The 13,506-nt window shown below is 46.1% G+C and overlaps 1 protein-coding gene across 1 annotated transcript; it reads left to right on the forward strand.

Annotated features, from left to right (window-relative positions):
- Positions 1-1,560: 1,560 nt before the first annotated feature.
- LOC120842844 (CD151 antigen) lies at positions 1,561-13,221 on the forward strand (the record flags this gene model as incomplete). Its single annotated transcript, XM_040214031.3, is given in 6 exon segments — positions 1,561-2,372; positions 3,616-3,816; positions 7,532-7,612; positions 7,743-7,832; positions 10,843-10,950; positions 13,138-13,221. Coding segments are annotated over 6 exon segments (624 nt in total), but the record flags the coding sequence as incomplete, so codon positions are not given.
- Between the last annotated feature and the right edge of the window lie 285 nt (positions 13,222-13,506).

Raw genomic sequence — 13,506 nt, forward strand, 5'->3', positions numbered from 1 at the left:
GCGCAACCTTCACCAACTTTAATGTCGGCATATGTCATGTGGGGATACGTGAGGAACTACTCTGGACAGTTCAATATTATGATTGAGCAACTATTATGATCAGTGCTGTCGGGCAGCATGTGCACGTAAAATTCACCCGTCATTGAGCTCCGAAATACAGCCAGTGTTCACCAAAACTAGAGAGGATGAAGAGACATTCGACCAGACTTGTACGTGACGAGTTACAAGTAACTGATTCCTTGTAGTCAATTACATTTTACTGCAACTTTTTAACGCTTCAATTAATTTTGTTCGGTGGTAACGTAATTCAATTCCCATCTTTCTGTGATCAATTACAAGTAATCAATTATACGTTTCTGAAACAGCTAAAAAGATCGAGTTGAAGTTTTTTACATTAAAAAATTCCTCTGTCTACCCGTACGTCACTCGTCTATGTTGCACCAATGTTGGACACTTATTTTTACCCCTAAACAACAACAAAAAAAGATACCAAGGTACCAGAAGGATCAGAATGTCAACGCGCTCAGCGCCGTTTTGACTGTCCAGCTGCCGAAAGCGCTTTGTTTCCTGTGACGTGAAACTAACATGAAAAGTAATAAATTACTTTCTAGTAACTTTAATTACTTTTTGATGTATAAATTAATTTCTGCGGCCAGTTACATTTTTCAATAAAGTAATTGCAATTGTAATCGGTTACTCTTTTTCAGTAGCACGCACAAGACTGCATACGACGCACCAGTTCATGTAGGAATCATAATTTAAAAAAAAAAAAAAAGTAGCTGCGAAGCTTCTGTCTAAGACACATATGACCCTTTATTGGTACGCGCAACCCTTTGTTTGATATTAAAATCACAATTTTATAATGTAATCTTAAAAATGATCGTTCTTGTGAGGGCGATTTTGTTTGAAATTCCTAGCGGCCCTATCAACACGGTCCTGTTAGTCCAGGAGGCGACAAACTGTTCCTAAATAAAGAAAAAGAACCCTACGTACCGGCTGATACTACAGGATGGTCAGAAAATGCACCCTCATTCCGCGAGCAAGTTTCGAAAGTAAGCGTTGTTTACAATGGCGTACCTAGGCCAGCCGCCACCCGAGGCCCTTATGTCCTTCGTATGGGGGTGCCAGGGGTGGCACCCCCTACGTGATTGGGACGCCTGGTACCCAGGACCCAGGGCCCCCCGGTTGCTATGCCACAAACCTGGATTGATTGTAAAACGTTTCTTCGTCGAAAAGAGCTTGGTGCTAAGCGATCGGGAGTACATAGCCCTAGACGACTTTGTAAGGCACACCCTACGTTTCAGTTTGAAGTTCCCGCCTCCGTTCGTTAACTGAATCAAGCGCTACTTTCGTAAACCCTCTCGCGACACTTCCAGGGCAAGGTTTCTTGGCACTGTTATTCAATATTTTAATATGTAACCAAATAAAGTTAAATCACTCTGTTGGGTATCGAAGAAACCGAATAAATTAAACGTAACCAGTGAACCAGTGAAGGTTGCTGCGAACGCTGAGACCCTGCGCGAAACTCGTTTCCTTCACGGAAACTCTATCGCGGCGATGCCAGCTTCCGCTTAGCAACTCAAGAAAGCGACAAAAACTTCGCAAAGTTCCCTTTTTGCTTCGCCCGTAGTTTGCTCCCAATCTTTTTAAGGCTCCGAGAAAAGTGCCGATAAACCCCACGAAGCGACCGGACGTTGCACCCAGGTTCGAGCGAGCTTGCGCCCGTCAACAACGCTCTCGGGTAGGAAAAGTTTGCCGAGCACTTTCGCTATTTACTTCGAGACGAAAAAAAAAAAAAAAAAAAGCAACAGAAAAAAAAAAAGTAAGGAAGAAATAGAGATTCCTTCAAAGAGACGGTACGAGCAGAGAATTCGGGCGCCCTGTCGCCCACTGACAACGAAGAATGGTTAGCTTCAGAGCGCACAGCTGGCGCCCAGCGCAGCGTTTCAAGCACATCTGCTCGCTCCGTTTGTAGCAGACGCTCCGAGCAGATTTCGCAGGCTTGAACCCATGTGTTAAACCGACGCACTTTTGGACCGCTTCTCAACCACCCTTTTTTTATTTCCGGGTTTGGTGACGCAGCAGCGACAGTAGCAATCCGTCGGGCAGCATAGCACGGCTCCCGGAAGTTTGCCGTCCGTTTCGTGGTTGGTGGTATGTGTCCCGTTGGTCGGTGCGCTTTGGCCGAACACGGGAGCCTGAGGAGGGTGTGCCTGTGATCTTCACCGGCATGCGGTCGCAACACGAAGCAAGCGGGAGCGGCAGTTGTTGAAGGGCAGTGGGTGCGGTGAGCTGTGCGTCGGAACGGCGACATGGGGTGTGGACTCGGTGTCATCAAGTTCGTCCTCTGCACCGTCAATGTGACCATTTCGGTATGTATGCGACGGTTACCGAATTTCTCGCTGAACCCTCCGGTTAAGGAGACACGCGCGTGCCACAAGGATCCTTTTGTTAGGGGATTAAAACTGGGCGAGTCTGTAGACAGTAATCGGAAAATAACCCCATCAGCCCAGACTTTATTTTTATTTCTGTTGTTATTGTTGTTCTTGAACTGTGTTAATTATTGAAATCTTACTAGGTCTTCAATCGTGGCGTCAGTGAAGGGAAGAAGCGTCGTGACGTGGGACAGCCGGTATACCGTAATAATGAAACAGAAACTCGATGCACAGCGACAAGTCTCACCTTTTGAAACTCCTCGGTATATTGTCACTCTTCCCTGTTTTCCTATGTCAGTAAAGAAATCACATCGAAGGAGGTTTCGTGCCCATATATCACTGTCGGCGAAATGCGTGCCTAAATTGTGTTTGACTTCGGCCCCATTTTGTTAAGTTGGAGAATGTTTCTCTAGTCAGTGAGCTTCTCATGCCATATGTTTCAAATTACAGCCACAAATAAAGGAGCAAAGCACAGTTAGGCAACCCCGTACTTAGGATGTCATTTCTAGGATGAGGCTAATCTCAATAGTCATCTCAGTACTCTGGTTCAGTAAGCGCAATGATAAAGAGCATTACCACTTCACGAAATTATGAGTGCTGTGTAACACGTTTGGTTCATAGAACATGGAAATGTCAAAGTGCTGCTCTGAAATTAATTGTTTTTTGAGCACTGCACATGGCCTTTTGACACGCAGACATCTACAGTATACCTGGCAACAGATCTAGAACATTGTGCTTGTTTCCACACAGTGGCAACTTAAAGCCTGTTAATAAATACACTGGAGCATTAACTCGACGCTACAGAGACTGCACCGTCTCTATTGGCGCTCTGTCAGCACTCTGCTGTATGTGATCCCATATTTCTTTTTTTTTTTTGCTTACACATGCAATGCAGCACAAACTACACCGAGTAAGCCCTGACAGTAGTGCCAATACAGTGCTGACTTCGCATCGTCTCAGCACTGAGATGCATGTGCCTTTCCTCTTACTGTTACTGAATTCGCTTGTTCGCCCGGCAGCATCACCTTTCAAAACGTGAAATGCTAAATTTCACTCGGGTCACGCACGTTGGCCTCCTGTGCATCTTACAACGGTACACTGGTGCATTCATAGTTGGAACATCCCTGTCTTCGATTTCACGACGTGCCTCACAATTTGTCACATCTCCTCTGTTCAACAGCTGCTGGGAATAGCCGCCATCGTTGTGGGGGCCGTTGTGCTCAACAACCCAAACCTGCACGATGTCAACGACCATCTGGAAAAGTTCTCCAACTACCCGACGGCTGCCACGGTAGCACTGGTGGCAGGCGTCATGGTCCTCCTGTTTGGCTTTTGCGGTTGCTGCGGAGCCTGCTTCGGCGTGGGATGGCTTCTCCTCATGGTTCGTGCCCCCTCAATAGCGTCTCTGTATTCGCGAATGGGGAGATCGGTGGCCGGGCATGTTGACGAACTGCAGCTCAGAGCACATGGAACAAAAGCTCGCTCTGCAGAACCCGGGAATTTTGGCCCTTTTTCTGCTGCGTGGTGCACGTTAGAGAAATTCTGAAACATTCTCGATGAAGATTGTTGGTTGTAATGGCATTTATGGCACACCAATTAATTATAAGTTACGTTGTCTCGAGCGGGATTGTGTTCAATATTTATTAAATCAAAATATTGATATTGTACGGAACCCCAGGTGCACATTTTTGGAAGCTCGCTTCGTGATGTCACGCTACTTGCTCGGCCGGGCAGGCCAGCTTGGGCAGGTGTCCTGCCCGGTCTAGACTAGGTGGCAACCTGCTACCTGTTACAAAGGGCATAGCTGCTAGTCACCAATCTATCCGGTATTTGGCAACCTCAGCCCGTTCCGTGCTCGTCGAGCGTGCTTGTACCTGCTTGTACTTGAGCTTGGACCCCGGTTGTGCTATGGCGGCGTGTGGCAACAGCGGCGGCAGCAGTGAAGCGCCGTCTGCTGAGGAGCGTGAGCATGTACCGAGGAAGTGGCCTAAAGTTCTGCTGTATACCCGCGACCCATCCGCGTCATTGTCGTCGTTGCAGTGCATGCTCGAGGACAACTTTTTCTGGCATTACAGAAGAAACCAACTCCGCGCGTGCGCAGCTTTCATCGGTGCTCAAGGTCTACGGGTGCCCATAGCTTTGGCTTCGCTGCCTGCGAGGAATAAACACGGATGCACGTTCGACGTCCATTCCACTCAATCAGGATGATTGTTCTTGGAAGACGATAAATGGGAGCTAGTTCCGAGCATCCGCCGCGAATAATGTCCGACATTATGGCGTCTCGTGAATACCCCTATGCAGGAGAATGAAGAACGAGAGAGAGATTATGTAAGCATATGTCGGCTCCGCCACGGCTACTCCCAGGAGGCCCCGCTCACACCGTCTGCTTCCGGTTGACGGTTCGCCCGATCGGTGTGATCATAGGACTCTGTTTCCGAGGAATCTGTATGAATCGCAAATTTGGGCACTGTACCGACCCGGAAAGCTCGGCTGGGCATTATTCTTTAAAAGTTCACGTTTCGGTTCCTTGTCCCTCTGAAGACCCCAGGCTAGCGACCACACTGCATCGGCCATATTTCTTGTCTACAGCGTAAGCCAGTGTCGCCGCTCCTCAAAGGCAGACTGACCTTACACTGCATAAAAGTAAACGTCTTCCTTTTTTTTTTTTAGGACGAGAGAACAGGCAGGCGACATTTATGAGGTATCCCTGGAACGCTTCCACTTTGCATATAACTAACCTAAAGGATTTTTGCAATGCATGCAGGACAAAATCCAAGTACTACTAGAAGTGGTCGGTTATAACAATACCAAAATTATTCCGAGCATATGGCGAAGCATTGGTGCATAAAATGCGTTCTGATAAGAAATGTTCCAAGGCTACCCGACAGAAGGCGCCATTGTGTACTCTCGTCGTAAGAGATTTCAAGAGGTTTCGAGGCTCACGGTCCCAAGAAGTCGCCAGTATGTGAACAGGCCTTAAAGGAATGGTGAACCGAAATCTGGATTTCAGAATACAATGCAGGAGATGTAGGCGGGACGCTACAATCCCTGCAACACTACTCGTAAGGTGATATTTTGAATGGACGGCTGTATTTTTGGAAAAAGAGGTCAAGATTGAACGCGGCCGACGAGGCGCATGACGTTAAGATATCTTGTTTCCTCCTCTCTTCGCTTCGCCCCCTCAAGGCGGCGAGGCAGAGAAAACGCGAGGCTGTTCCCTCTCCTTCTCGGTGAAACAAGACGTAAACATATCTGTCAAATGCGGCCCCTTTTTTTAAAAAGATATGGTCGTTTGTTCGAGATATCGCTGCATGAGTGATGTTTTGGTGTTTGTAGCCTCCCGTTGCACACTTTTGCCGCCGTGTTTTGTGGAATCCAGATTTTGGTTCAGCATCCCTTTAAGGAGTTGCAAGTATGTGATTGAACCTAAAGGTGCCATAGATGCGGTGCCATGTTTTTCAATATATACAAATAAACTGCGAATGGGGTTTATTTGTATATACAAATAAAAATGGGGAATACGGACAAAACCCCAAATCGGAGCTGCCCTTGAACGAGATTAGCCCGGGCTTCGTGGGAAGGAACCCTTATCTGCGGTTCTATTTTGTGTCTACCCAGAATGCGGCCCCACTGAAATCTTCTCGAGGCTTAGGGAACCACACCCCTTATCTCCTTTTATTCTCTTATCGGTACCGGGATGTTTTCCGGCTTTTCGGGTTACACATACATGCCCCAGAGGATAGAGAAATCTCGTAACCGTGCATGTCTTGTTTTGTGTGTTTTTTTTTCTGCGTTATCTTTTCTTTTTTTTCTTGTCCGACACCAAAAAATGCTGGCTCTATGGTAAAAAATAAACTCCAATAAAAAAAACCAAATGAAAAAAAAAAAAAAAAAAGAATCTCAAATACACGGAAACGTTTTTCTTTTTTTACTAAAGTCACCGCCCCCCCCCCCCCCCCCTTTTTGTAGAATAGTAAACAATAACTTGCACAGTTTTTTGAAGAATAACTTGCATGCCTTTGAAGATATCTTGTTTTTTCTTTTTGCAAAACACTAAATTAAGCTGTCAACACACAACTTTTGTTTTGTGTGTGTGTGTGTATGCAAAGCCCTTGCCGAGAAAAATTAAAACAGTGGAACCAACATCAAGAGGGCTGGCGTGTGCACTATGAGATCATAGGGCACGGGAAACAACTTCCCACAATTACATGCTCAAGATTCCTTTAAATCGGTACATGTTTTGGTATTTTTGTGGTTGCTACAGTCGTGTTTCATGGATTCTCTTTACATGTAATAATGATTGTGTGTGTCAGATGGCCCACAGCTTAATTAAAAAGTATCTTGTGCACCACGACGTCACCATGAAAACCAAGTAACGCAGACCCGGACACTTGACTCTCAAGTAGCGATGTGCATGCAGAAGCGAGCCAGATTCGGATCCACAATTTGTTTTTTCTGGGTGCCTGGTACCGTGTATATCAGGGTTTAGTAAAAAAACAAATATGCATCTTGGCACCCATAAATTTTTTGTCAGTGGCTTTTTGAGAGGAATTGGTAAACAGCTAATTTAGTAGGAATACGTTCAGCTGATGGACTCCAGTGCATGTTCTATTGGGTATCTTGAAGTTGTTTAAGCTCCAAAGAGAAATTAGTGATTCCTTTCAACTTTCTTTCATTGAAAAGAAGATTTCAATCTAGGTTCTTTTAGAAAAGGCCCTATAATGCTCAAAATGTACTCAAAACTTAAAGATAAAATAATTCACTGTCTTGTTTTTCCCAAGACAGCTTGTTCTTGTAGTCCTCAATTAAATTAAGGAAACTTTCAGAAAATTTGTCATGTTTTTCGATCGCTGTGAGACTCGAATAACTGAAAAATAACCGCTTGGCTGGTATATCCCCTTAATTTGGCTCGATAGTGGACATCGGATAAACAATGACTTGCGTATAAGCTGCGAATTCAAAGTGGGAAATTACGGAATTATGTCTCCAACATTCTAAATCCTGAAAATAAAAAAAAGCCATAACCCTGCTGTGTCACCATGTTTGAAAAACAACTAGCTCAGACGTGTGTGTGTCAACCTGCTTCTCCATTTCAGTTTATCATCACCATGATTGCCTTCGTCGTCGTGGAGACGGTAGCTATAGGCCTCGTCTGGAAGTATGCCAACAGCGCAGAGGTTAGTAAGATTGTGTCCATCCCATTTTATTATGTTCTTCCAGACGCATGATGCGTAAGCGTCGGTCTCTGGTGCAATTGTCGGGGTCGTTAGCACGAGCTACTTCCTTACAACAACGTTTTTGTCGCAGTTGGAGCACACGCTGACAGCGACGCTGCTCAAGTTCATAGAGGCCAACAAGACCGGATTGCCCAACTTTCTCCACGATTTGCAGCAAGGCGTAAGGACTTTCAGCTTTATCGCACGCTGCTTAGTTAAGGGCTGTCCAAAGAGAATGCAACAAATGCCGTGGACAGCAAAAAAAAAAAGAAGTGCTTTTAGAAAAGGGCGAGATTTGCAGAATGTGCATAGGTTTTTAGCGGGGACGTCGACCATGCAAACAGCGCGGCTTTCCTCCTCACTGTCGTCTTGTCCCTTTTCTTGTGTCTGGAAGATTGGGGACTGGCACTGACGGCGAAGGCCTTGACGATGGCCAGCAGGATGTGTGAGGGGCTGTCTGGGCCCACGTGATGAGCACGCTTCATGCCAAGGACGCAAGCGAAGGGTAGCTCTCCCCCAGCAAAAAAAACGTCCCAAAGCAAACCAAAACTAAAGGAAAGCCTCCTCTTCTGGTACAGCGAATGGCGTGCACGGTACCTGTTGTGTCTTGTTTGGTCAGCCTTTTAGCCGTACATAAATTTAGCAGTAAATATTGCCTTGAGTGCATTTCAAACTGGCGCGTGTACAGCGTCCTCAAAAGTGGTCCCTTGATTTCTGCCCTATGGCATTATAAAAGTTTCATGCTGTTGCCAGGTGTTGCTAACCCAAATAATTAAAAACTCGCTAAAGGAATTCTGAACAAACTCTAAATTCAAGGCGAAGGGGAAGAATTACTTTCTAGCACTATTTACTGCTATAGTTAGTCTAGATACGACACATTATATAAGAGAACCCTTAGAAGAGAGCTCTCCCGTTTGACTTAAGAGTGCTTACCACGCTTGTTGTTTAGCCATACCTGTCAACAAAAATCTTTATAGTTCCAACTTTTCTTGCAATATTTTGGCAGTTTAAAGTTTCAGTGACCAAATTTGCATGTTTCGCAAAACATTATCTCCAGTAGCGGTATCTGACCTGTTCATTGTTGCTTGGAACTTCCAGTAACCACTCTCAAACTTCAGAATCCTATAGCCCCCATTTTTTTTCTCAGTTGTAATGCGCAGTCCACTGGGCCCATATGTCATCTGCTGGCTTGGAAAACAAATTCATACATTAACACACAGTTCGAGGCGTGTTTTAGTTGCTTCGTTCGATTTACTGGCACCTCCTGCACCAGCGCAAGAAGTGCAGGTAAATTGAACGAAGCTAATGTTTACCACCATAATATCTCAGTGGTGTAGCAAGCGTTATTGCCACCGACTACAATCTTGTTGAGAGTATGCAAAGCTAACGATTTCACAACTATCACTTACCCGATAAATTAAGCTTTTTAAGATTGATCGATTTAGACTGGAGAACACTCTATACAAGCCAGAAAAAACGCCAACATAGCTTGAAAAACCGCTAAGAAACCAGCCAACCGCAAAACAGCCATTTCTTTTCCACCAGACAACTGAGAAAACCGCGAAATTCAGCGGAAAAACCGCTAAATTGGCAACACTGCTGTTGCCTCCCGTGATCCCGGCAGCAGCACGGCAGCGGAGTCACCGCGAAATTTATGCTTCGAATGCCGCATGGCAATGAGTTCAAGGAGGAAACTTGGCACGCGGCAATCGAACCACGGACATTCCGGTGACTCTTGTTTGCAGGCTGTCTTTTGTATGATGCGTGAGCAGTGTGACCCTGGCTGTAGGTCGCTGTACAGCCAGGCAGTCGACGGAAAACAAAGCAGACGTGAGAAGGGACATTGCAACCCTTGCGTTTGCTCGTCCTTTCCACCGGCATTTCTACAACCAACCGCCACAATCGCGACGTCCGACGGCGTGGCACGCTGGCTCTTCTAACACCACTTGTTGCCGCTTTGGCACCTCTTTCGGCACACAAGCGGGATAGGACAGTAAACGCACCATTTGAAGGTGCATTACAGGCACCACAGATGTGCTGAGATATCAAAAGCCGAATCCAGTGTAAGGGTTTTTACCTATATGCTTTGCCTGCCATACGGCCGTGTGCGTACCCCTTCCTGCCAATAAATCACTTATCAATTGACAGCACACCGCTTATTTTGTGTACACACGTTATACTCTATAGAAGCCACATGATAGTAGACCTGCCATGTCACTAGAACCTCGAGTGCTGTGCCTCGTTGCCTCGATCAAGCCGCGAGGCCGCCATCGCTTGAGTACCAGAGCGAACTGTGTCGCACAGTATCGCGTCGCGACATCCCGTGGCAGACGGGAAGAGTGCACATTGCAGAGCACTGTTTGGTACTGGTAATATGGCCACTCAATAACTCCATCCCGGCCGTTGGACCCCCATCCAGAAGGCAGAATAGGTGCCAGCAACAGGAAGGCTTGGTCACAAATGTAGACCATTCTGGTAATCGTCTTCTGCGAATTGTCATCTGCTGGGCTGTGGGACGCATTCAGAGCATGCACAGTAGCTCTCTCCTGCGAAATATCAAATGCCGTGCATGCGACCATCCAGTGACTCGGCACTTTTTACCTGGGTGATAAGCACTGGAAAGGTGCAATGTTACTTGCGAGGCTATAACAGTGCTGTAGTAAGCTGTAGCCAGAAATATTTATAAGCATAACTAAATATAGGCACGAACATGTGACTGCTGCTTCTAGACGGTGGTTTTAAAAGCGCAGAGGACTAAGAAGAGAAGGAGGGGACAGGACAGAGCGCTTACTTACGACTGTCAAATTTAATAGAGCATCTAGAGAACGACAAGGTGGAAGTGAAAAAGAAAAATGCTGCTTTGCATAAAATTGTGGCTTTCAGAGGGGCAAATTATGGGCAATTATGCTTATATCTATACAGAGATCTTTTCATCACTTTAAAAAGGTCCCATGGTTCCTCAATACAATGTTGAGTTTCCTTCTTGCCTATTGTAGATATCTGACAGATTGATTCAGTAACTAAATCAGATTTTGATGACATCCCAGTTTCCATTTTGCCTTTCTTAATTAGCAACTTCGTGCATGGAATTCTAGAGATTTCAAAAGGCACTTGCATTATTTCGTTGAAATCTTCCTGCATGTGAGGTTTCAACGATAGCTTATGTGTTGTCTATCTTTTTGATGGTCCAGCTTTCGTGCTGCGGTGCCAAAGGCTCGATCGACTACACAGTAAACGGCCTCAGTATACCAGAAAGCTGCTACACCACGAAAGAAAAGAAGTCGGAACTCCACACAACGGTAAGTCTGCAAGTGAGAGAGCAAGTCTCGTGATTAAAAAGTAGCAGCAATTGAGTGCCCAGTAATCACAATCTTCCTCCATTTTCTGAAAATTGGATGGGAAAATGTTTTGTTGCGAAAACGTTCTATTGGTTTTAGGAATAAGTTCCATTTTATTGGGTCCCTCATAGATCTTTTTTATAGCATTTCATTGGAGAGCTTCATAATAGTATTTCCTTGTCAGATATACTCACGTTACAGTGTTAGTGTTTTGACGAATCGTAAAAAGTGGACAAGGCTTATGCCTACCATGTTGCCAAATGGAGGGCATTGGGGCAACTAAATAAGCTATGTCTATAGTATCGGCACTTCATTCCCAAAGTTTCTCACAGGTGCCACCACGTTCGCACTTAGTGCAGAGTGGGCGCAGTCGGCAATCAATACGATTCAAAGAGGAACTTCCTGAGCTTCCAGACATGTAGGGGTCGCCACTCTCGACAAATATGTCGGTCGAAAACAAGTCATCCTGTGCCAAGTGCCAGCTTACGCGCAATGCTCGGGTTTAAGCGGGCAGGCATCGGCTTCAAATATGGCTTGCCCTGATATTTATCCACCGCGTTCAAAACCTGCTGCAGAGGGTTGGCATAAATAAGCTTCAGAGGCCAAGCCTTCTTCGGGGAAGCGACGGAAGGACCACCGTTCTACTGCGCCGACAAACGTCGACAAACACACAACGTCTTGTTCGCACAGTTGCGTAAGTTGCATTTGAAGCAAACTTAACATGGCGATATGACGGTGTCGCTAAGACAACTGTTTTCTCTACACAGCATGAGAAGCGATACGAGGCCCACCTAATTCGCTAGGCCATTATACGGCCCGCGGTTTTCTCTGCAGCCTTGTCGTTGCTGTCGTTTTCATTGCTAGACGCCACCGACGCAACTTCCCTCGCTTTACTTAGGCGGTCATCGTGCCAACCGCCGACAATGTGCAATCACGGAAGTCACGAGAGAGGAGTACAAATTGCAAAAGGACCTGTTCCGTCCAGTTGGGTGTTTTCCCGCCAGCGGCCACCTGTTTTGCTGGAGTCACAAATATGCATCTACGCCGCTCTCCTTTATAGCCAAATCATACGATGGACCAAATAGTAATTTTCATCCATGGACCGTGTATCACCTGATCGGCACGTCACCGATTCCTGCGATCTGCACCTCATCTGCGGATGCACGGACTGATAAAGTCAGTCGCCTTTTCACTCGCGGATTTTTGGCGGGAGATTGACTTCAAAAGCGTTTAGTCTGGCAACGGTTAAATGTCTTCTTGTTGTTTTTTTGTTACCAAATGGTTAAACCAAAAATGGCGCATCGTTGTGTTTTGTGCATTCGCTGCTTTATTTTATCTCACGGTTCTTGGTTCCACGCATGAAAGAAACTGCAGACACTTTGCCCTGCTGACGGTACTCCTCCGAGTGCATGTCAAGAAGCTTCTGTCAAAACTATGCTGGTGTGCGTGCGCGATAATTCTTGCACGTTTAATCAGCCTTTCACCGAGCAGGACATTTCTTGTGTCTGCTGTGTACTTGAGTGACATGCATGAGCACGGAGTGCGTGAGGGCATCTCGAAACACCCTTCCGCGAGCCCAGAACTTCGTCGCTTTTACACCGAAGCCTTCTCAAGCAGGGCCATGTCTGTGGCACTGTCATGCTTTGGGTTAGTAAAGCTAGTGGCACTTCACGCGAAGCTTATCACGGTGTTCTGTCCCGATCTGCACGTAACAGCAGCGTACGAGTCTTTATCGCAGTAGCAAACGTCTATTTCTCTCTTCGACAGCAGTGCGATGCTGGAGTTTCGCAACACTGTGGGGTAGCAAACAGGTTCGGTTCGTCCTCGCCGGCGTCTGCTCGTCGTCTCGCTCATGTGGATACGCTTAGGAGATGGACGAACCACAGACATGTCGTCACGTGACCAATCCGTCGGCGGGTTATTCTGTTGTAGGAATCGGCCATTAGCTGCCACCAAAGGGTCGTCATTAGCATAAACAGGTACCATATACCCGGATGATGATAGTTATCAAAGTAGCCAGCCTGAATTTCAGAAGGAGTCTATTTGGTCATTATTTTGGGAACATTGTTGGCCAGTGCAAACAGGGCCTCTTGCCTTTTCACTCGAAATCAGCAGCTATGCCTGTTCATCGAAAAACGTTAATTCCAGGGCTGTGGACGGGCAATTGCAGTGTTCCTTGGGGAACAAAGCCTCAAGATTGGTCTCCTGACTCTTGGAATAGTCGTCGCTCAGGTACGTAGCAATCCCCGAGCACCTCTAGCCATGGGCATCGGCAGGATTTTGTCTTGGGTGGGGGGGGCAAGCTGACAGCCCTTTTTGGGCGTGTGCGCTCAAGGGGAAGGGGGGGGGGTGCCAGAGTAAAATACGAAAGAGCTATATACAGCTTGCAACATACACATATTTTTTATGAAACAAATGTTTTAAAAAGTACAATGCATCAGTAATTTCAACGTAAAAGAAAAACATTTTTATAAACATGCACAGGCACAGTAAAAAAAAAAAAATTTGGTCTATGTC

Source organism: Ixodes scapularis, unplaced genomic scaffold, assembly GCF_016920785.2.
Source record: "Ixodes scapularis isolate PalLabHiFi unplaced genomic scaffold, ASM1692078v2 ptg000783l_1__unscaffolded, whole genome shotgun sequence".
In the NCBI taxonomy this organism is placed as follows: Eukaryota; Metazoa; Arthropoda; class Arachnida; order Ixodida; family Ixodidae; genus Ixodes; species Ixodes scapularis.